Source organism: Bos indicus x Bos taurus, chromosome 15 (genome assembly GCF_003369695.1).
Source record: "Bos indicus x Bos taurus breed Angus x Brahman F1 hybrid chromosome 15, Bos_hybrid_MaternalHap_v2.0, whole genome shotgun sequence".
NCBI classification, from domain to species: Eukaryota; Metazoa; Chordata; class Mammalia; order Artiodactyla; family Bovidae; genus Bos; species Bos indicus x Bos taurus.
In genome coordinates, this window is record NC_040090.1 from 33,020,706 (window position 1) to 33,044,951 (window position 24,246).

General features: G+C 38.3%; 1 protein-coding gene and 1 pseudogene across 1 annotated transcript in view; both read left to right on the plus strand.

The window, feature by feature from the left end:
• The window catches only part of RRM1 (ribonucleotide reductase catalytic subunit M1), a 40,510-nt gene extending 16,881 nt beyond the window's left edge, over positions 1 to 23,629 (plus strand). Inside the window, exons 8-19 of the mRNA XM_027563073.1 lie at positions 4,080 to 4,221; positions 6,482 to 6,565; positions 7,715 to 7,876; positions 8,240 to 8,319; positions 10,908 to 11,109; positions 13,719 to 13,868; positions 14,075 to 14,296; positions 16,019 to 16,095; positions 18,830 to 18,965; positions 19,821 to 19,916; positions 21,265 to 21,453; positions 23,014 to 23,629. Of these exons, the coding sequence (XP_027418874.1) occupies positions 4,080 to 4,221; positions 6,482 to 6,565; positions 7,715 to 7,876; positions 8,240 to 8,319; positions 10,908 to 11,109; positions 13,719 to 13,868; positions 14,075 to 14,296; positions 16,019 to 16,095; positions 18,830 to 18,965; positions 19,821 to 19,916; positions 21,265 to 21,453; positions 23,014 to 23,199 (1,726 nt within the window). The 3' untranslated portion in view covers positions 23,200 to 23,629. The remainder of the gene's footprint in view (positions 1 to 4,079; positions 4,222 to 6,481; positions 6,566 to 7,714; positions 7,877 to 8,239; positions 8,320 to 10,907; positions 11,110 to 13,718; positions 13,869 to 14,074; positions 14,297 to 16,018; positions 16,096 to 18,829; positions 18,966 to 19,820; positions 19,917 to 21,264; positions 21,454 to 23,013) is intronic.
• On the plus strand, positions 8,326 to 10,901 carry LOC113905567 (annotated as a pseudogene).
• Positions 23,630 to 24,246: the final 617 nt, after the last annotated feature.

The window sequence follows — 24,246 nt, forward strand, 5'->3', positions numbered from 1 at the left end:
TCAATAAAGTATTTTCTGATAATAATTAGAGGATTCTAGTAGTAGTCTGTATGAGAGTAGGTATTTTGGGTTAGGGAAGTGAAAGTAGAGATTGAGAGAAGTAGACTGATTTAAGAGATTTAGGAGGTAAAATTGACAGAATTGATGATTTGAATGAGTCATTCAAAGAGTGGTTCCTGAGTTTATGGGTAAATAACAAGATTTATTATGGTGTCATTTTCTGAGAAAGGAAACACTGGAACAGAGTCCAGTAATTTATTAAAAAAAAAAAAAAACAGCTAATACACCCTAAGCAAGTTGGGTTATCCCAGGAATTGAAGAATATGCTAACATCAAAAAGTGTATTAATGTAATTCATTGCCCTAACATTTTATATCATTTAATACTTTCATAAAAAAATAGCAAAATAGATGTAGAAAATAACTTCCTTTCTTTGGTAAAAGATATCCACTAAAAACTTAGATCTGTTGGACCTCTGTTTTTAGCATTGTAGTGAAGGCCTGAGCCAGCATTGTAATTGTAAGATAAGAAAAAAAATGGTTGGAAATGAGGGAATGAAACTAATGATTCCTCAAGAGCATCTATAGACAAGTTATTAGAAGTAAAAGGATTTCAGCAGAATGTGTGTGTGTGTACGTTAATTGCTCAGTTGTGTCCGACTCTTTGCAATCCCATGGACTATAGCCTGCCAGGCTCGTCTGTCCATGGAATTCTCCAGGCAAGAATACTGGATTGGGTAGCCATTCCCTTCTCCAGGGAATCTTCCTGACCCAGGGATCAAACCTGGGTCTCCTGCATTGCAGGCAGATTCTTTACCATCTGAGACACCAGGGAAGCCCTTCAGTAGAATATCTGGATATAAATTCAACATAAATTAATTAATTGAATTTTTGTACTTTAGCTGTTAGAAGATTTAAGGAGCTTCCCATGACTCAGTGATAAAGAATTCGCCTGCCAATGCAGAGGACATGGGTTCAATCCCTGTGTTGGGAAGATCTCTTAAAGAAGGATGTGGCAACCCATTCTAGTGTTCTTGCCTGTGATATCCCATGGACAGAGGAGCCTGGTGGGCTACAGCCCATGGGGTTGCAAAAGAGTTGGACACAGCAAATAAAAAACGAAACCAAAAAAAGAAGATTTAAATTTTAAAATGTGTAATAGTGGAAGGTACTCAGGAATAAATCTAATGAAAGGTGTGCAAGGCTTTTAAGGAAAAAATTCTAAAACGTAATTGAAGGACATTGTATAACAAATCAAGAGTGATCATATTTTCATAAATGGATTTAATGTTATAACAATGTCAGTTTTTCCCAAGTTAATCTACAGATTCAGTGTAATTCCAGTCAGAATTTCAACATGCTGATTCTAAAATAAATATGGAGGAGCAAATGGCTAAGAATAATCTAGTGCTGGTCAAATACACCAAATCCTAATCCCTGAAATTTATAAATGTTACCTTATAAGGAAAAACAGTTTTTCAGGTATGACTAAGATCTTTTTTTTTTTTTAATCACAAATAATACTTTTAATTATTTAGCTTCTTAGAGTATCCACAAAACAGAAACTGACAAATCCATATTATTATTTAGTCAGATAGTTGTTTCTGACTCTTTTGCAAATCCATGGACTGTGGCCCGCCAAGCTTCTCTGTCCATGGTATTTTCCAGGCAAGAATATTGGAGTGGGTTGTCATTTTCCCCCTCCAAGAAAGATCTTGACATAGGGAGATTATCCCAAATTATTCAGGTGGGCCCTGAATCTAATAAAAAATATCCTTATAAGACAGAGGCTAAGGGAAATATAAGACATACAGAGAAAAGAAGGCAGTATGTAGATAGAGACAGAAATTGGAGTGAGGTAGCTATAAGCAGAGGAGCCCAGAAGCTGGCTCGTCTAGGAATGTTCTCCACTAGAGCCTCTGGAGGAATGTTCTTGATTTTGGCCCAGTGAAACTGATGCTGAGCTTCTTACCTCCTAAACTGTGAGAGAATTAATTTCTATTTTAAGCCACCAAGTTAGTGGCATTTGTTAGGGTAGCCACAAGAAATTAATATAAATAGCAAGATAGTTTTGAAGAAAAAGTCCTGCTATATTCAGGACTACTATAAATCTATGTTTATCTATCCTAGAGTAAACACCCTACTTTGTGGATTGTATGAGAACTTGATGAATAACAGATGTCATTGCATTTCATTGTGAAAACAGTGCTAGGAAAATCGGTTATCCTATAGGGAAATGTATAATTAGATTTCCTTTCTTCATGTCATATACAGAAATAAATTCAAGAAAAAAATATAAATATGAAAGTAAAATCTTTTAAAAGAACATGTAGAAAAATAAATATTTTCCTCCCCAGCTTTTTAATATGAATTTCAAACATTTAGAAAAATTTGAAGAAAAGGAGTGAACTCCACTCATACACCCACTTATGCCTAGATTTTAAAAAGTACTGATATTTTGCATATACATGTATTTTTTATTTTTGTCTTTAAAATTAAAAATATTTTTGGCTAAGTCATTTGACAGTGAGTTGCAGACGTCATAACTATCAACTTACATCTTGATAGAATATATATGACCTCCGAGGAGTGAAAGGTTTCTTAAAATAGATATAATAAGCAAACAACATAAAGGACAAATTGACTACATTAAAATTTTAAACTTCAGCAAACCAAATACAGTGAAAAAGATTTCAGACGGTGAGAGGAAACTTGCAATGTACGTTAACTGTTGAAAGATTATAAGAAAAAGACACAAAACCAAATAGAAACATGGGCTAATTTGTAGAAGAAACTGATTGGCTGTTAAACACGTGAGATGATGTTAAACTTTGCTTTTAATTAAGAAAGTGAAAATTAACATCATAATGAGATATTTCATACCCAACAGATTGATACAAGTTAAAAGGCTGATGAACTAAGTATTGGTAAGCATGTGGGCAGGCTCATGCATTGATTGATATAGTATACTTACTCATTCACTTTGGAGACTCTTTAGTAAAGTGGAACACATGCATATCTTTTGACTCAGAAATTCCTTTCCTAGGTTTACACCCTATAGACAATCCTTAGATGTAAACACAAGGAGATATGTTTAAAAACTTCCACAGGAGCATTGTTTAGAATAGCAAACAAGTTGGAAATAATCTAAATGTCCACCAGCAGGCAAATGGACAAATATATTGGTATATTCATACAATGGAATACCTTACAGCAATGAAAATAAACTAGTCCTATATCAGTAGGAATGACTCTCTAAAACAATACTGAGTTAAATAAAAGTGGGTTGCAGAACAATAGTATGAAACCAGAAATTTTTTAAAAATGTGGAACATATGTAAATGCTAAAGGAACGTAGAAAGCATGGAAACAGCATATATTATATATATATATTATATTAGGTTATATTTGTAGTATCAAATTTCTTGAGGCAGATGGTAAGTACAAAGTATATGTTATAAATTCTCTATTATTTGTGAATGTCTGAATATTCAGTAGAAAAAGTCAAAAGATAAAGTCTGTTTGTTTGGATGAATATTAAAGTTGGTAAAAGGAATCATTGGTAGAATAAGGGTCCTGGAGTAGGAGGATGAGATCCAAATCACAGGTAGAAGGATTGTCTTTAAAAAGACTGTAAGGGAGCTAAATTTTGATGGACATATCAAATTTGGTTCATTATTGGATTGGTGGGGTTTTTTTTCATAAATGTTTAAATTTCTTGGCTTGAAAAGATGTTAAGTATGCTTAGGAATTTATATCAGAAAATGTTATAATGACACATTTGTAATCCGGTGAATAGGTAAGCTAATATTTACCTATCCCTAAGACTTTCATGTAGGCTCATCATCTAGAGTAGATGGCAAGATGATTTTAAAACAATGTATGCTGATATGTTTCATTGTGTCATATCCAGGTTTTGGTTCTTTTTCCTTCTAAAAACATCTAAAAAAATTTTTTTTTCCTTCTAAAAAAAATTTGTAAGTTTTAGATCATTTATTTGCCTTATTCTCTTTGAATTACATAGTTGTTTTTTGACTCTCCTTCATTTCCTTGCTGAATTGTGACTTTTTCCCCCTGTAGCTGTTTCCTTCTGAGTATGAAAGATGATAGCATTGAAGGCATTTATGACACTCTAAAGCAGTGTGCATTGATTTCCAAGTCCGCTGGTGGAATTGGTGTTGCTGTGAGTTGTATTCGAGCTACTGGCAGCTACATTGCTGGGGTAAGCTTCTGTTGTGTGACTAAAAATATGTGGCTGGAGGGACTCAAGTCCATAAACAACCAGGGTTGTGGTTGAGAAGGCATTTGCGGGAGTGTGGGAGACCTGGATCTCTGTTAATTACTAGCTGGCTGTGCAACTTACAATGAGTGAGTTCACTACTTCTATCTTATTAGAGGTTGGTTAGTTGGGCTCTAGGGTCCTTTTTCCCACTCCAGTATTCTTGCCTGGAAAATCCCATGGACGGAGGAGCCTGGTAGGCTGTAGTCCATGGGGTCGCTAAGAGTCGGGCACGACTGAGCGACTTCACTTTCACTTTTCACTTTCATGCATTGGAGAAGGAAATGACAACCCACTCCATTATTCTTGCCTGGAGAATCCCAGGGACAGAGGAGCCTAGCGGGCTGCCGTCTGTGGGGTTGCACAGAGTCGAACACGACTGAAGCGACTTAGCAGCAGCAGCAGGGTCCTTTTTAGCTCAGATTTTGGAATTCTGATTTACTTTAGCAATAATAATATTAATAGCTTTTATTATTCATTGCTTCAGTTCAGTTCAGTTGCTGAGTTGTGTCCGACTCTTTGTGACCCCATGAATTGCAGCACGCCAGGCCTCACTGTCCATCACCAACTCCCAGAGTTCACTCAAACTCACGTCCATTGAGTCGGTGATGCCATTCAGCCATCTCATCCTCTGTCGTCCCCTTCTCCTCCTGCCCCCAATCCCTCCCAGCATCAGAGTCTTTTCTAATGAGTCAACTCTTCGCATGAGGTGGCCAAAGTACGGAGTTTCAGCTTTAACATCATTCCTTCCACAGAACACCAGGGACTGATCTTTAGAATGGACTGGTTGGATCTCCTTGCAGTCCAAGGGACTCTCAAGAGTCTTCTCCAACACCACAGTTCAAAAGCATCAATTCTTCGGATTCATTGCTTACTATATGCTAAATGTTATAAAAATTTTATGTGAATTACTACAACCTTATGAGATAGATAGATATTACAAACACAGTAAACTTTACTCCTTACAGTGACTTTGTGAGTATAGCCACTGTTGTTTTCATTTTACAAGTGAGGAAGCTGAAGCTTACAAAGTTAAATTACTTCCAGAGATTAGTCATTTAATATGTGATAGAGCCAGGGTTCAAGCTTAATCATTAATACTTTATGAGGGAAATTTCAGCTCTTTTAGTTCACTATTCACTGGGAGTCAAGATCATGGTTTTGGGTGGAATCTTAAAAATAATGCAAATGGATGCGTATGCATGACAGAAACAGACTCACAGATAAAGAAGACAAACTTGTGGTTACCAAATGGTCAGGGAAGCAGGGAGTGACAAATTAGGGATATGGCATTAACTGATATATAAACTACTATATATAAAATATTTAAGCAAGGATATACTGTATAGAATAGAGAATTAGGCCCATTATATTATAATAACATATAATGGAGTATAATATGCTGAAATCACATTCAGTATAAAATACTGAATCACTATGCTGTATACCTGAAACTAATAACAATATTGTAAATCAACCATACTTCAATTTAAAAAACAAAAGAAAAAAGGTAATGATTTTGAGTAAGACCTGGATTTAAATCCTGTCTCTACTAATTACTAGTAGTGTGGCCTAGTAGAAGTTATTTTACTTCTCTGAGTTGTTTCCTCCTCTATAAGGTGAAGAAAATGTCTCGCCCTATAGAAAGAGAGTCCAGAAGAAAACCATTCTGTTATGTGGTGTTCATTACCTTTCTGCTTAAAGGCTTGCCTTGGGTTAGAATGATTATTTTAAAAAATTGATAGGTATCTCATCTTCATTCTAGAATGTATTTATTGGAGAATCTCCATTTGCCTTATTGTCTTGATTTATCCACTGCATATAATTCTTACTATAAATCGCCTTGAATTCTTTTGGGAAAAATATACTGTAGTAGGGTTTTTACTCTACCCAAAGTATTTCATTATATGATGACCTTTTGAAAGTATGGGGGTTTAAATTCAACTATGCTGATTTTGGATTCGTTTGACTTATAGTTATTTCTCATCGTAAGCTAGAGATGCCATGAAATAATGTTGTACATATTTGTAATTTATTCCACAGTTTTATGTTGGGCATTATGTTTTCAAAGCAGAGGTAGAGATGGGGAGCAGATGACACTAGACTGGGAGAGAGTAATTTGCCTGCTGTTGAGCCATCTTCTTCTTTTCCTTGCTGACCCCCTCTTGTTCCTCCGGATGACTTTATCCTGTTTCTTTTTCAGACTAATGGCAATTCCAATGGTCTTGTACCGATGCTGAGAGTATATAACAACACAGCTCGATATGTGGATCAAGGTGGAAACAAGGTATGCTTTGTGAGTGAAAGCCCTAGAAATCAGAACTGAAAATCTCATATAAGCTATAATAAGATAGCTCACTATGTATGTTTCTAACAACTCTGTTTTTTTCCACTTTTATGATCAATTTAATGTGTGTATACTTTTTACTTAAAGTATAGACACTTGAAGTATACATATACAATATATATTATACATATATAATTTGATGATTATATACTTGTGTAATCACACCAGTCAAGCCATAGAACACAGACACCAGTGTGTCTCCTTGTGTACCTTTGTATTAATCATCCATCACTCCTACACATACATACGTTATCCTTGGCTCCAGGCAGCCAGTGATCTAGTCAGCTTTCTTACAAGACAGTTTATTTGCAAAGAATTTCTAAAGTGGTGACTCATATTGATACCTTGGAGGGAGGGCATGGCGACCCACTCCAGAATTCTTGGCTGGAGAATCCCCATAGACATAGGAGCCTGGCAGGCTATAGTCCATGGGCTCGCAAACAGTTGGACACGTCTGAGCAATTAAGCACATATTGATACCTAATCTTGAAAAGGGGTTGTAATATTTTTTCTAGGTTTTTATTAAAAAAAAAAAGAGACAAAAAGCAAAACTTGGCCTGTTTTATAGAGGGAAAAATAGAGAGTACTGGGCCATTTTTCCAATGTTATCAGCAGGATACTTTGCAGCCATCTAGCCTATCTAATGGAATCTGTGAGGACCTTGATAAGACATACCACCTTTTTGTGATCTTTAATAAAAAGCACAACTTATTGTCAAAGTTAAAGCAATTTTTGGGGCTTTACATACACGTCACAGAGTGTAAAGTGAGCTGCATGACAGCTGAAGAGGAAGCTTCATCTCTAGTTCACTGTGTCACTTTGGATAAATTATTTAGTCTTTCTTGTTCTACATTTTCTTTGTGTTAATTGTTCTTTTTTACACCTAGGATTGTATTGTATACTATAAAATATAAAGTAGTAGTATTTTTCTACTACTTTATATTTTATAGTGCTTTTATTTGTATTATCTCATGTAATTCATTAATTGTAGTGAAGATCCAAGAAGATATTATTGAAGTGCTTTGGAAAATATGAAGTTCCTTTATTTCATTCTGATTCTGAAAAGAATGATGATTTATTTACCTTTAGCGACCTGGGGCATTTGCTATTTACCTGGAACCTTGGCATTTAGACATCTTTGAGTTCCTTGATTTAAAGAAGAACACAGGAAAGGAAGAGCAGCGTGCCAGGGACCTTTTCTTTGCCCTTTGGATTCCAGATCTCTTCATGAAGCGAGTGGAGACTAATCAGGTGAGAGATAGTTACTTGTTAGTAATAACAACTTGGTTCATATGAGTTTTCTCCTCAATCATCTTAAATCATGCTTAGGAAGAATCTACCTATATGTTATGCAACAGCAAGGCATGCTGAGCAAGAGATGGCTTTCTTGCCTTCTTGGATTTTTATTTTCTAAAGCAGATGCTCTAAATGCTTTAGGAGTCACGAACAAATAGGCAGAACTAGATGTTTGGACTTGAGCCTAAATATTATTTCTGAAGCAGAATTTTAAGACAGTCTATGGAGGCCACCCTCTCCCTTGTAGTATTCCTAATGGACCATGTGTGATTGGTTATTTGAAGTTTCTTATGGTTGGTATTCTTCTTCCCTTGGCAGGACTGGTCTTTGATGTGTCCAAATGAATGTCCTGGTCTGGATGAGGTCTGGGGAGAAGAATTTGAGAAGCTATATGAAAGGTATGGAAAAAATACAAAAGTAATAATGTTTTAACCTTGTTTCTTTTATTTATAGGATGTAAATTTCAAAACTATGTCAATTATTAGCCTAGTTTCTAGGATTCTTCAGAAGCATCTAGAAGAGAATGTGACTAGTAATTTTGTTTTAGTGTGTTTTCTTCCTGAATCTTCACCAAAATTTTGGTTTGTCTTTCTTAAAACTTTGGAGGGACTTCCCTGGCTGTCCAGTGGTTAAGACTCCACTCTACCACTGCAGAGGCCACAGATTTGATCCCCGATTGGGGAACTAAGATCCAGCATGCTGCGTGGCATGGCCAAAAAAATTACTCATGACAAACTTCCCCCCAGCCCCATGGCCAGGATGCCCAGGTAGGGGAACACCCCCAATGGCAGTGGCTGGACAGAAAGTATGGAAGGAAGCGAGGAGGGCAGTGAGGGGGTGGGGGGCGATGAGGGCCCTGACAGATACAGAGGGTGTCTGGAGTACAGACATTGAGCAGAGCTTCCAGGAGGCCACGGCCTCTTACCTATCCTGTGGCCAGTGGAAAATCCTATTCAATGGAGTCAGGTTGTATGGTTGTGATAAACTGATTGCCTGCAACATCAAACTGAGAACATGGAAGACCTAAACTCGCAAACAGTCTCTAGTCATGTCCAGGCTTTGGTCCAGGGGAGGTCTGGGGAAATCCAGCTGATGCTCAAGGCACTGAATGTGGACCAGGTTTCCAAGGACAAGGCTTTCCAGACAATGACTTCTGTGTCCTTTGCCCAGCTCATCTCAGCACCTTCCCTGCAGGCCAGACTGGATCCCACCAGTCCTCAGGCCCCAGAACCTTTCCATTTTAGGTCGGGGCTTCTGGGCCCTCCTGGAATGTTCCAGATGTGAAGCCATTCTCAAAACACTGTTCTTGTCACTGAATCTTCCATCTACTGCTCTGCCAGGGTATGAGCTTCCCAAGCCCTCTCATCCTTTGCTTTGCTCCCACCTGCCACATCACCCCCAGCCTGGTAGGCTTGGGCTCTGGGCACTGCTCGGTCACAGCACCTGTTTGTACACATCAGCCTGCGCTGCCCCAACCCTGGAGTGCCCTGCCTCGAGAATGTGGACATCTGACAGATTTATGACAAATTCCCTGAAAAAAGAGGGGCTATAGGAGCTGTGTGACCGTGGGGCCAGCCATACTTTCTTCCTGGTCAGGTTCTGGGTGGACCTGACCTAGGGCCCAAGTGGTGAGGAGGTGGGGCCGCCAGCGGCAGCAGTGGCTTCTGTGGAGAGAGCAGCCAGTATGAGAGCCTGGACCACGTGACCCTTGCCTGTTCCTTTAAGGTCTACTCCTTTGGCAAGCAGGTGGTGGAAAAGGTGTAGACAGAACATGCCCTGATGGAGGATGGGAGGTTTGTGTACCACATGTTGCACTCACCCACGAGCAAGCACCTGGTGAATTTTCTCACAAGCTGCGGCAGCTGCTGGAGCGCCATGCGATGAACAGCATCCTGGAGAACTTTACCATCCTCCGGGTGGTGACACAGAGACACCTAGGAACTGCTGCTCTGCACTGCCTACATCTTCGAGGTCTTTACCAGTGAACAGGGTGCCCAGCATCACATTTACTGCCTGGTTAGGGACTGAAGGGGGACCCCAGGAGTGGCTCATCCCCAGAATACCCTCCTCTCAGGAAGGACCTACAGCTTTCCTCTTACTTGGGGAGGGGCTGCTCTTTAAACACTGTGTTGTGAGTTGAACGTGCTGGGACTGTGAGGAAAGGATGGATCCTGACATTGGAACCTCACAGAGGTCTCTGAAAGCACAGATCACTCCAGAGTATTAGACACAGGGAACAGAAGTATGACAACCCTTGGGACACCACTGGTTCTGTCTCTAACAGGCACCCTCCCCCTTTTCTGTTTTGGATGGTTTGGAGGGCCCCCAGCAGCAGCAGTTACACATTGGCTTGTCCCTCTCTGTTGTTAAGTGCCCTCCCTCTTGCCAGTCTGCCTTTCCTTACCACCCGCATCCCAGTACCCTGATAATCGAATGTTGAAAGTTAACCCTTTCTGTGCAGGAGCAGACCAGGTGGGCCCTGGAAATATTTCTTTGTTAATCTAACAAAAGATAATTATTAAGAAACAGAACAAAAATCTTTGGGACATGTAAATAGGTGTTCAAGTTAAATCATATTTTAATAGATCCTCTAAACAATTAATGCAGAGTTATTAATTTGCTTTGTTATAAAGTACATTTGATAAAGCAAGTTATGCTTTTGTATTATACACAGGAATTGAGAGCAACTGGGGTGCACGTGTCAGAAGTTCATTAAGTAATAGCACCAGAGTACTGCTGTAGCACAATGGCACTATTTAACTACTTCAGTCTTTGTTCCTTTTTATTAAGGAAGGTATTATTGATTTAGTGAGTCTGGCTTTAGCCATAGTAAAATGTGTATCATATTCCTAATTTTTTTCCCTTAGCAAAACTTAGTAAAAATTTAAGAGTTTTCAATATTTTATATTTTGGTGCTTCTCTTCATGTTGTCTGCAATAAAGATTTTCTTAGGGAATATTAAAATAATACTAGCTTTGCCTTCCAGGTATGAGAAAGAAGGTCGTGTCCGCAAAGTTATAAAAGCTCAGCAGCTTTGGTATGCCATCATTGAGTCTCAGACAGAGACAGGTACCCCGTATATGCTCTACAAAGATTCCTGTAATCGGAAGAGCAACCAGCAGAACTTGGGAACCATCAAATGCAGCAACCTGTGCACAGAAATAGTAGAGTATACCAGCAAAGATGAGGTAGGTAGAAAAACTTCTGCCTCAGGTACTGAGAGAAGAATCTTAGGAGTTTGTGAATTGTTTGTGAATCTCTCACTTGATTTCCCTTGAGTTGAGTGAAGGGAGTATTCATAGCTTGCTGTAAGCAGAAGGGCACTGAAATAGATTATAAAGGAAGGAAGAGGTATGATGTGTGCCCTTAAAAATCTTCTAGTCTGAGCCATATAGAAAAGACTGTAGACTTTTTCTTACACACACATTGTTGTAATAATCTTTTCATGAGAAAAATAGCAATACATAATTATTTAGGTTAGAGTTAGGACAAACACAGTAACGTGTTAGAGTGTGTATTCAGTTTAAAATATGTAAGCATGAGAGTCCTTTCAGTGAATGTGAGACAAAATTCTCATCTCAAATCTTTAAGGCCATTCATAGAAGAGGCAAGGCTGGAAATGGGATATAGATTTGGTTATTTTAAAAAGAAGTTTATGAAAAAGCTTTCTATTTGGGAAGAACCACCAGTATGACAGATTAGAGACAGGGATAGGTTTTGCGCAGGGAGTGGAAAGTAAGTTTATTGTGATGGAGCAGATATATTAAAGGAGGGATGACTGTGGTTGAGGGAAGAGAGAAAGTACGTGAAAGCTGGCATATTTCAGACATAGGAAAGCCCTTGTAGATTTTTGAAAGGAAAATAGCATTGCTAGGATGGGAAGGATAGCTCTTGATTCTGGTTATAGAATGGCTTGGTGTGAGAAGCAGTTGGAAGTTACTTTATAGAGATTGTTGCGTTAGTCAGATGACAGACTGTGTGGATATTGGATGTAAGCTATGAAAATGAGGAGGAAGGAACAGATCCTGAATTCTAGGACCTAAAAACATGACAGATGAAAAGTCAAAGAAAATGGTAAGTGAGCTGAACATACTGCTGAGCTTGCAGTTTGATTTAACAAAGTTTACTGACCACCAGGCATATGTAAGACACCGGACTAGGTGCTCTGAGATACAAATGAATGTGGCTCAATCCCTGCCCTCTAGAAACTTACAATTCAGTTGGAGGAAATTGGCATATATTTATATTGTTATATAGTTAGACTGTATTACAGAGAATAAAATGACCTTTTTTAAAAACAAAAAATCAGATCATACCATTCTCTGCACAATATTTATCTTTGACTTTCCAACCCATCCAGAGTTTGTTCATTTTTTAAAAATGGAGATATAAGTCACATACCATAAATTTCACCCTTCTAAAGGATACAGTTCTGTGATTTTTTATTAGTATATTCATAAAGTTGTACAACTATCACTGATAACTAATTCTAGAACATTGTCACCACCCCAGAAAGAAACCTTGTACCTGTTAGCATTCACTGTCTGTTCCCCTCTTCACCCATCCCCTGGCAACACTGATCTATTTTATGTCTCTGGATTTGTCTGTTGTGGGCATTCCGTATGAATGGAATCATGTAATATTGGGCCTTTTGTGTCAGTTGTCCATGCTGTAGTATGTATCATTACCTCATTTCTGTCCTTATAATGCCCTGTGAGATGGTACACAATTGAGTATCCCACCTCATCTGTTCTTATTTTTCCCCTTGCTCACTGTGCTCCACCCCTTCTAATTTCATTGCCATTTCTCATACTCCTGCTGCAGGAGTTTTGAGTGGTAAAATGCTCTTTTCCCCAGAGAGCCATGTGACTTGCTTTCTAACTTCTTCAGTTCTTTCTTCATATGTCACATTCTCAGTGGTGTCTCCCTTGATGACTATTTAAAAATGGCACTCCTTCCACGCTTAGCCCCAATTTCCTGCCTTATTTTTCTCCCTTGCATTTATCAGGCTTATGTGATTCGAGCTATGTTTTAAAAATGGGTACTTTGTCACCATGTGTAGAATTGATTAGGTATGAAGGGCATGAGGGAGTCTAGGTGAGAGGAGTTGAGAGTTTGGATTGGGAGAGTCATAATCAAAATGGTGAAGGAAGTATATTCATTCAGTATTATTTAGCATTTGCTATATGCCAGGTGTGGTGGTGCTAGTCCTGAAAATGTAAGGATAAAAAAGATATGATCCCTAACCTGAAAATGCTCACCACTTAGTATAGTAAGAATCACCTAAAGAGCTTTTTTAAAATTCAAACTTGGATCCTTTGTTATGGGCTGTTGGAGTCTCAGTGAGGATGAGGTAGACATGGGTAATTTGGAACAGCTTTTTACAGTGATAGAAATGTTCTGTATTGGGTGGCTACTGAGCATTTGAAATTTAACTAGTGCAATTGAGAAACAATTTTAAATTTCATGTAGTTTTTATTTAGTGGCTGTTGTATTAGACAGTGCACATCTACTGACATACATAAAAAATTATAGCACAGTGACATACGTCTGGTAAAGAGCCTTGTACTATGGAGTGTACGGTTCTTCCCCCATCTTAAGCTGTCTCACTGGTGCATGTAATCGTTCACACATGGGAATAGGTCCTGGGGTTTAGAAATGAACAGGTGAATGGTGAAGAGGAAGCAGTCAAAGATAGAAACTAAAACTTTAATGTCAACAAGTGTCAGAGGTGTACAGGGTAGTGTCATTGAAATAAAAATCATGTGATTCTTGACCCTTTTTCTTCAAATTCTAGGTTGCAGTCTGTAACTTGGCTTCCCTGGCCCTGAATATGTATGTCACATCAGAACACACATATGACTTTACAAAGTTGGCTGAAGTCACCAAAGTCATTGTCCGAAACTTGAATAAAATTATTGATATTAACTACTACCCTGTCCCAGAGGTATGAATAGATTTCTCTGCTTATTGGTGATAATTGAAATCCAAGGTGGAAGGAGTTGATCATAGTCTTCTAGTCATCATGTTATCATTGGAATGATTGGAATGGTGTGAGAAAACTGAGATAGAGAGTGTGTCATTTGGTACAGAATGTTGGTTTTACTGATCATTAATGTCATCTCTTTCTTTTCTAAATCTATTGGCACAAAGGCTAGCTTGTCGAATAAACTCCATCGCCCCATTGGAATTGGGGTACAAGGTCTGGCAGATGCTTTTATTCTGATGAGGTACCCTTTTGAGAGTCCAGAGGCCCAATTATTGAATAAGCAGATCTTTGAAACCATTTATTATGGAGCCTTGGAAGCCAGCTGTGACCTGGCCAAGGAGTATGGCCCATATGAAACCTATGAGGGCTCTCCAGTCAGCAAAGGAGTAAGTATATGGATGAAATTTCTCTTTGCCTATGGGTTCCTGTAGTAGGCTTAATGGTAGCCCTCAAAAAGATGTTCACATCCTAATGTCTGGAACCTCTGACTATTAAATTATTTGGTGTAAAAAGGATCTTTGCAGATGTAATTGAGGAGATTATCCTGGATTATCCAGGTGGGCCCTAAATACAGTCACAGTTGTCCTTACAAGAGACACAGAGAAGAAGGAGCAACACAACCATAGAGGCAGAGGTTGGAGAGCTGTAGCCACAGCCCAGGAGAATTGAAGCCACTAGAAGCTGGGAGAGGCAAAGAACCGAATCTCCCCTAGACTCTGGGGATGGAGGGGGCCTTCCCAACATATTGAATTTGGGCTTCCGGCCTCCAAGACTGCAAGAGAATAAATTTTGTTATTTTAAGCCACTAAAGTTGTAATCTGTTACACCAGACATCTGAAGCTCATATAGTCCTTTTGTTCTCTGGAGTAAAAAGTATATTCTATTTAAATCTCTTTTATTTAAAACTAATTATTGCTAAAAGACATAGGAAGACTGCTGAGTTAGTTTTTTTTTTCTTTTTGGATGGGTGGGGAAAGGGAGTGGTACCTTGCATGGCTTGCAGGATCTTAGTTCCCTGAGCAGGGATCCTGAGCCCACAGTAGTGAAAACACTGAATCTTAACTACTAGATCACCAGGGAACTCCCAGGTATTAGTTTTCTATACCTAAACTTAGCAGATTAAAACAACGTACATTCAGTATCAATTTCCATGGGTAAGGAGTGCAGACTTGGGTTAGCTTAATCTCTGGGTCTCTCAAAGTCAAGATGTCAGTAGAAGCTGTGATCTCATCTCAGGCACAGTTCTCCAACCCCTCCTGGTTGTTCATTTCCTTGCAGTTCTAGAGCTCATGGCATCTTGATGCTTCAAAGCCAGTAGGAGGGAGAGTCCCTCATTTCAAGAGCCCAGTCCAGTCACCAATTTGGGCATTTTCATTTGTCAGGTCAGGGCCACCCAGGATAATCTCCCTTTTTGCTAAAAAATTAAACTGATTCTCAACCTTAATTGCATCTGCAGAAACCCTTCACATTTGTCACAATTGTGTGAGTGACATCCATCGTGTTTCCAGGTCCTGTGTATACTGAAGAGGAGGAGAGTTTGAGGGCCTATACCCCCAGGAGGTGGGAATCTGAGTGCTGTCCTAGCATTCTGCCATCACACTGCCTTTATCCCCAGTAGGATGATTCTCTTCCCTGTAAAATAAGATGTTAGATTTAGTTCTCACAGTTCCTACTGATATTTAGGAACTCTACATTGTTTGAAAATAGGTGTTAATTAGCTAAGTAGATAATATTTAGAGATAGGATAGATCAAGGCTGTAAAGAAAGATGAAGGTAGAGGGTAGAGTAATTCTTTTATTGTACAAAAAGAGAATACATTTCAGCAACATGCTTTCATTTGTTAAAATTTCCTGGTTTGTAGAGATGATATGGGTCTTCTGAGAGGACTCAGCAGGGATAAGGGGAAGAGGTAAGCCTTAGTCAGCCTGCTTTGAATCAATATGACTACATAGCAGTTTGTCTAGGAAAATCTCTGGGCCTTATACTCCTTACATGACAGCATTTGTTGGGATATGGGGACATGGCAGTTAGTCATTTGCTTGGTTTTTGTCATAGTTTCAGATGGTCATTGAATGATTTATCATCAATTTGGGTTGTTTGTTCCTTAGATCCTTCAGTATGATATGTGGAATGTTACTCCTACAGACCTGTGGGACTGGAACCTTCTCAAGGAGAAGATTGCAAAGTAAGTAGAGATGTAAAGTAGCTTTGAGTTCAGGTTTTCATCCTGGCTCCTTCAAACTTAGGTATGTTATTTTATCTTCTGAAATTCATCTTTTTCTCTTTTAAATGGGACTAAAAGGACCTATCTATAGAACTGTTATTGTGAAAATACTTCCTAGGACAATATATGTACAGTAGTCTGCAATGAAAACATTTTAGTACCTGGTAGGTATTATTAGTTGATGTTGTTTTAGGGCTTAACTAGCAAGAACGGGTAATTCTTTTTCTCATTAAGCATTCATATTTCCAAGTGTGTTTGCTTTTTAAATGTTTTCCACTTTTATTTATTGCTTAATTACATTGGGCCCATAAATGGCTTTCACTGAATTGATTATCATAGGACTACATTAGGGAATTTAAAGAGCTTTTGGAGGGTTTAATATATTAAACTGTTGGAGAGAAAAATGTAAAAATTGAGTCTGTAGGCCTTTTCAATTAATAAACATAAGAAATTTGAGTGCAGGCAGAATGTTTTTCTGAGTCAATAATGAAACAGGTTGCTTTTGCTTTCTATCATGACTGTCTGACACGTCCAGGTTGATGAATATACATAGTGTTTAATGTTTGCAGAAGGAAGCAGTAGCTTTAAAATGCTCTTTAAATATACCCGTTTACCTTCAGATTGTTTCATTGCTCAAATAATATATGTTAGACAATTTAGAAAAACATACAAGTGAAAAGGGAGTAAAATGAAAATTACCCCAATACCACCTGTTTGTATTTTTTTGTCTGTCATCCTCAGACTTTCTTCTGGTTTTGTATATATATGTGTATTTACATGCAAATTCAATTTTTTAAAAAATGCCCCTGAACGCTATTTTTACTTTGTTTTTTTCTCAAAATACTGTAGTTTAAATGTCTTTTATGTATAACTTTTTAAAGTTTCAAAATTAAAATAAAAATTTCAACATAAATACACATTCATTGTTAATAAAGTTCAAGTACAGAAACAAAATAGAAAGTAAAAGCCCTTTTTTATACCTCTTCTACCAACCACTTGTCCTACAAAACAAACAAAAAAACAACTTATTTCTTTTCTCAGAGATCACCAACATGAATGGTGTATATTTTTCTAGACCTTTTTCAGTTCATTTGCAGATGTGATCAAACTTGACACATTCTGAGACTTTTTATTTAGTGATTTATTTTGGAGATCTTTCTCTTTTAGTACATGCAAATCTATTTAATGTTTTTAGTGATTACAGATGATTCCATAGTTTGGATGTATGTGACTTTTCAAAACATTTTCTTATCTGTGGACAAGAAACCACTGTCCACTTTACTGAGGGAGTAGACATGGAGCTAGTTGGTGGATTACTTGATGCCTCACAACTAGAAAGTGACATGAAAGTGAAAGTGAATTAGCTCAGTCGTGTCCGACTCTTTGCGACCCCTGTGGACTGTAGCCTACCAGGCTCCTCCGTCCATGGAATTTTCCAGGCGAGAGTACTGGAGTGTGTTGCCATTTCCTTCTCCAGGGATATTCCTGACCCAGGGATCAAACCCTGGTCTCCCACATTGCAGGCAGACGCTTTACCATCTGAGCCACCAGGGAAGCCCTGGTGAAAGTGACGTAGAGAAGTTGAAATTTCAGTTGTATACACTCCATTAGGATATGAGGCTCGGTGCTAAGTACTGTATGAATCTAGAGGTATGGAATGCAGCAAAGGCAAGCTCTTTGTGCTCGAGAAACTAAGTAAGGTGAGACATGTACACAAATAAAATATACGTAAAGGTACAGGTCATAAAAAATATTTGCAATGCACATACTTGTATTTGACATTTTTACTTAGTGTTGTCTGCCTGATCAGGAAAGATGTTTTAGCATAGGTATCTCTTCAGCTAAGGTTTTTATTATTACTATTTTATTACTACTATTATTGTTTATTTTGGCTGTGCTGGTTCTTCATTGAGGCACGTGGGCTGAGTTGCCCTGAGGCATGTAGGATCTTAGTTTCTCAACCAGAGATCAAACCCACATCTCCTGCATTGGAAGACAGATTCTTAACCACTGGACCACCAGGGAATTCCCTAGGCTGAGCTTTGAAAGATGTGCTTAGCACAGTTTGAAGATTTTCAGAGCTCAGATACTACATTTTTAAGCATTCTCTTTGGCACTGAACGGAGTCAAAAGGTGTTAGCATTCTTCTAGGAACTTTAATTAACGAGGTGATAGAGGAAGTCAGGAATATTATACTTTGAGCGTTATTTTCTCTATTCATTATCTTATTCAGTATAATGAAGAGTTGTGGTGATAGACGTTTGGGTCTTACCACTTTCACATCATTAAGTTTCCTTAAAGAGCCTAGCACAGTGATCACATAGTCTCTTAGAAAAGAGTGAGGGTTAAATGAGTGTACCTGTAACAGGTGGGGACTCTCCAACAGCCATTTGAGTGTTTCCTTGGGCAAGATGGTGTATCAAGTGCTGTGATTCTTAAGTGGCATAAGTCATGGCATGATAAAGGTTGTCAGCAGTAAAAGTTGTGCTAATTCTGTTTAGGAATCAATCATTCATTTAGGAAAAGGGCATACTGTAGAGTTGCATCCCTGTAGGGGTTAAATGCAAATGTCAGCATGTGAGTGTGGTGCATGTATGGTATTTACAGCAACTGCTTTACTACGTTGATTAAAGTAGCTGTCTTCCTGACAGATAGTAGCATAAGGACCAGCACCTAATAATCTCCTTTTCTTCAGGTATGGTGTAAGAAACAGTTTACTTATTGCCCCAATGCCTACTGCTTCAACTGCTCAGATATTGGGAAATAATGAGTCAATTGAACCTTATACCAGTAACATCTACACTCGCAGAGTCTTGTCAGGAGAATTTCAGGTGAGAAGATTACAACCAGACGTACTGGAAAGTCTTTTAGAAGCCTGATGTTAGGAGTAAATGCTACTCATATTTAAGATGCCCCTCTATCTTAGAATGGGGGCAAAGTTTTGATAAAGTGAGCTGTCATCTCTAATTTATGTTATTTCAGCATATAATAGACATTTTATAAATATCTATCAGAAGAATGAAGGATTGAGGGTTGAGTATGAAAGCAGTTTGTTGATATTAGAGTTCATGTAATATGTAACCATTCTTTAATCATGTAGTATATGTCATATACTACGCTTTACTACATGTGCTAAACTATAACACATATACTATAGCCTCAATTGCTTAAGTTGATGATACTCCAGATGTATAGAAGTATCTTTTAAGATAGTGGTTCTCAGCCTTGGTTACAAACTAGGAATTTGTGATTGGAAGGACCACTTTATTTTTTTTTTTTTTTTGAGGTTCCCAAGTAATTCTTGTGTGCAGGTTGAGAACCACTAATTTAACAGATATTTATTTGTGAATTTACAGATATTCTGAAGTAAATTTCTGTAAGGTTTGGGTTGGGTACATTTATAATTTTCTCAAGTATTTATTGTGTCCATACTTAAAACAAGAGAAGAATCATTCTACATACCCAGCTTAGGCAGTTAGCTCCTTTCACTTTTGCAGTACTGTATGTTATGTTTTGAATAACAGGTATCAGGATTTTAGAGGAATATTTCATGTGATGGGATATGTCACTCAGTTTCATAAAAAATAGAATTTACCAAGCAATCTAATGTTAAACTCCAAGTGTGTAATCCTCTTCAGGCCCTGTTGTTGTTTATTCTTTCACATTTTTCCTCCTTTTCCTTTCAGATTGTAAATCCTCACTTACTGAAAGATCTTACTGAGCGGGGCTTGTGGAATGAAGAGATGAAAAATCAGATTATTGCATGCAATGGGTCCATCCAGGTACAGAATGACCAAAAAAACAAAGTGTGCTCTTCAGGAGCTAAGTTGAACATTGGTACCTTCTCGATTATCCCAGGCAATACAGAGAAAGAATGGCTGTTCACTCTGGTCATATATCCAGGCCTTACCCTCTTGTTTGTGCAGCACTATAAAACAATGGTTCCCAACTTCTCTGCATGTTAGAATACATTAAAGAGCTATTAAAGCTGAAGCTTAGATTGTTTCCATACCAATTAAATGTCTGGGAATGAGAGTTCAGGCATCAGCATTTTTTAAAGACTCTCTAGATAATTCCAAAGTGCATCAGAGTTTGGAGACCAGTGATGTAAAGCCTGAAATTAGAGTCAAACTTAATTAAAAAGTTTGATGGAGATTGAAGACTGATAGTTCAAAAGTCAGAGCCACAAATAGTGTTTAACAATAAAATATGTGCAATTGAGAATCAAGAAGCATTTATTTGTAGATAGAGGCCACTTATTAGATATTGGTCTGCTCAGCAACACAGATAAAGATTCCTGTAACATTTCTGTATTTGCTGATAGAAACTGTAGCATTAGCCAGTCTATGTTTTGATGCACGCTAACCCTAGACCTAAGAAATAAGAAAGCCTTATTTCTATTGACTTCGAGTGGAGTTTGTGGAGTCCTACCATATTTAAAAGGGTTTTGTGTCATTGCTTCCTTGGGTCATGTTTCTGTGAGTTACAGCCCTGAATTTTTATATTTTCTGCAAAACTCAAGGGTCTTTTATTGCTTAGCTTTGATCTGGCCTTCCTTTATTGCTGCTGCTAAGTCACGTCAGTCGTGTCCGACTCTGTGCGACCCCATAGACGGCAGCCTACCAGGCTCCGCCGTCCCTGGGATTCTCCAGGCAAGAACACTGGAGTGGGTTGCCATTTCCTTCTCCAGTGCATGAAAGTGAAAAGTGAAAGTGAAGTCTCTCAGTCATGTCCGACTTAGCGACCCCATGGACTGAAGCCTAGCAGGCTCCTCCATCCATGGGATTTTCCAGGCAAGAGTACTGGAGTGGGCTGCCATTGCCTTCTCCGCCTTTCTTTATTAAGTGCCTCTAAAACAGTGAATGTTTTGGCCATTAACCAATTAAAAATGAATCTTACATAACTACCACCAGATTGATATTTTGTTGGTTAGATGGGGTTTTATTAGACTTTATAAGCTGGAAGTGAGTAGTCTTAGGAAACTTGATAAGGATCATACTGTATTAAATGGAATGGCTAGGATCAGATCTGACTGGAAGTAGAATCACAGCCAGACCCTGGGGCATCGTTCTATTAATTATACTGCTTTCTTCAACCAGAGTACAATAGCATCTGCTTTACCTTCTTCAGAGCATACCAGAAATTCCTGATGACCTGAAGCAGCTTTATAAGACTGTGTGGGAAATCTCTCAGAAAACCGTGCTCAAGATGGCCGCTGAGAGAGGCGCTTTCATTGATCAAAGCCAGTCTTTGAACATACATATTGCTGAGCCTAACTATGGCAAACTCACTAGTATGCACTTCTACGGCTGGAAACAGGTTGGTGGAGGAAGTCAACCAACTTAGAATACTTTAGAATTGGAACAGAGTTTTATTTTCTAGCTACCTATTAAATATTGCCACCTGGAAGTTCTTTCACTTTAAGTCCAATATGTTAAAACTAACATGTGGATTTATACTAGATTAAGCTCTCACTTTGACTTTTCTTATTTTGGGTGGGATTATTTTATTCGAAGCTTGTAGGCTCATAGGCGTTACCTATGATCCTTCCTTTACTTCCCATGTAGTCATTCACCGTGTGCTGTTGGTTGTTCGTTTGTACTGTTTCTTGAATGCCTTTCTTTCTATTCCATCGCCTCCACCACCTTTATTCTTAAGTTCTTACCTGATCTCTTTGCTTCTGGTATCTTTACTCTAGGCCAGCTTGTGTCCTGCTACCATTCCTAAAATAAAACTATACATCAACCACCTATTCAAAAATACCCATTGTTTCCCAGCTTTAAAACAGAATAAAAGCCAATCATTTAGCTAGTCACTGCCAACTGTAAAGACCTGTGAGTCTATGATGTGTTCTTTTTTTAAAAAAAAGAGTATTTATTTTTATTTATTTGACTTGCATCGGGCCTTAGTTGTGACACAGGTTCTTTTTTGTTGGGGCACACAGACCGCAGACCCTCTAGTTGTGGTGCTTGGACTCTGGAGTGTGCGGGCTCAGTAGTTGTGGTGCAGGCTTAGTTGCTCTGCAGCATGTAGGATCTTAGTTCCTGAACCAGGGGTCAAACCCATGTCTCCTGCATTGTGAGGCAGAGTCTTAACCCCTGAACCATCAGGGAAGTCCCTATAATGTATTCTTATTCCCTAACAATGTTCTAGGTATTTATATAGAATTATAATTTTATCCTTTTATTTAACAAACTTTTATTGAACTTGTACTGTGTTCCAGGACTAGGGGTACTGAATAGAAGGTGATGGTTCTTAACCATGAAATAGTTGTCATCTGTACTTATACAGAGAAATGGTCTAGACCTCTAAATAGTTATAATCTAAAGCAGACATGTTTTCTTAGGAACTCTTGGAAGTCGTGCACGTAAACAAACAAAAAAAGACTAGAGAACAAAAATATTTGACATTTTAAAAATGATAAGCTTGTTTTAGTGGTGAAAAGGGTAGCGGGTACTGTCTGTCTCCTTCTCTCTCTCTCAGCGTTTTTGAGAGGGCTTCCTGTGCTGTGTGTGTGCTCTGCCTGGTCACTCAGTTGTGTCCGACTCTTTGTGACCTCATGGACTGCAGCCCAGCAGGCTCCTTTGTCCATGGAATTCTCCAGGCAAGAATACTGGAGTGGGTAGCCTTTCCCTTCTCCAGGGGATCTCCCCAACCTGGGGATCGAACCAGGTCTCCCGCATTGCAAGCGGATTCTTTACCAGCTGAGCCACCAGGGAAGCCCAAATAAAAAAACAGCTGGGGCTTCCTAGAGGAGATATAATTCCAGATTTAGAAAGCAGTTTGACCTGGTCTATGAAAATGTATTTTAAACATTGGTCTTGAATGTTTAATGTTCTCACAGCTTCTCCTAATTAGTTGTACTTACTTCCCTTTCAGGGTTTGAAGACTGGGATGTATTATTTAAGGACAAGACCAGCCGCTAATCCAATCCAGTTCACTCTAAATAAAGAAAAGCTGAAAGATAAGGAAAAGGTATCGAAAGAAGAAGAGAAGGAGAGGAACACAGCAGCCATGGTGTGCTCTTTGGAGAACAGAGATGAATGTCTGATGTGTGGGTCCTGAGGAAGGGCTTAGAAGAGACCAGCACTTCCTCAGTAGCCAGACTACTTCTTGAGCTTAAATAGGTGCAGTAGGTTTGCTTGAAGTGGTAAGGCTTTGCTGGACCTTTTTGCAGCAAAAAGATCAACTGGTTTAAAGTACTGTTTCTGTATAAGTGTGAAAGTAATGATTTTTTTTAATTGATATATTGGGAATCAAACTAGATGTTTTAGAAATGCAAAAGAAGTCATTTTCAAATAGGGAGTGATTAAGTAGGGTTTTTATCACCCATCTGGCACCCCTTTTCTGGTGACTTCCATTTTGGTAAGGAAAGTTTGGTGTGTGCATAGAAACAAAATGAGTCATAACCTGTGAGAAGTGCTGATGGGGCCTTTATTGGGTGTGGTCTAAATAGGTCATTCTGAAATAAAGATAATAAACATTTCTAAATGACTGTGTGAGACTAATTTTGTCACTTATTTTCTTTCAAAGGTCAAATTTGTAAAAGCATTTTTTGTTCTTTGAGAGTTCAGGGAAGAAATTTTAAGACAAATTACTTAGACACCATATAGAATTCTGATTTTAATATGTGCCTTTTTCCTCTTTTTAAAAAACTGTGGTAAAATAAGCATAGCTAAATGTTACCATTTTACCCATTTTAAAGTATACAATTTAGTGACATTAAGTACATATACAAAGTACAGCCATCACCACTATTTCCAGAACTTTTTCATCGTCCCAAACAGAAAGTTTATATATAAAACAATGAATTCCTGATCCCCTTCTCCTGTCATTGCCTGGTAACTTCTATTCTACTTTCTATCTCTAAATTTGCTTATTCTAGGTATCTCAAGTAGAAGGGATCTTAATATGTGTCCTTTTCTATCTGGCTTATTTCACTTAGCATAATGTTTTCAAGGTTCATTTATGTATCACATGTCAGAATTTCATATCTTTTTAAGGATGAGTAATACCTCATTGTGTATATATATGTATATACACACACATATATATATACCCCATTTTGTTTATCCATTCATCCCTTAATGGACATTTGGGTTGTTTCCACCT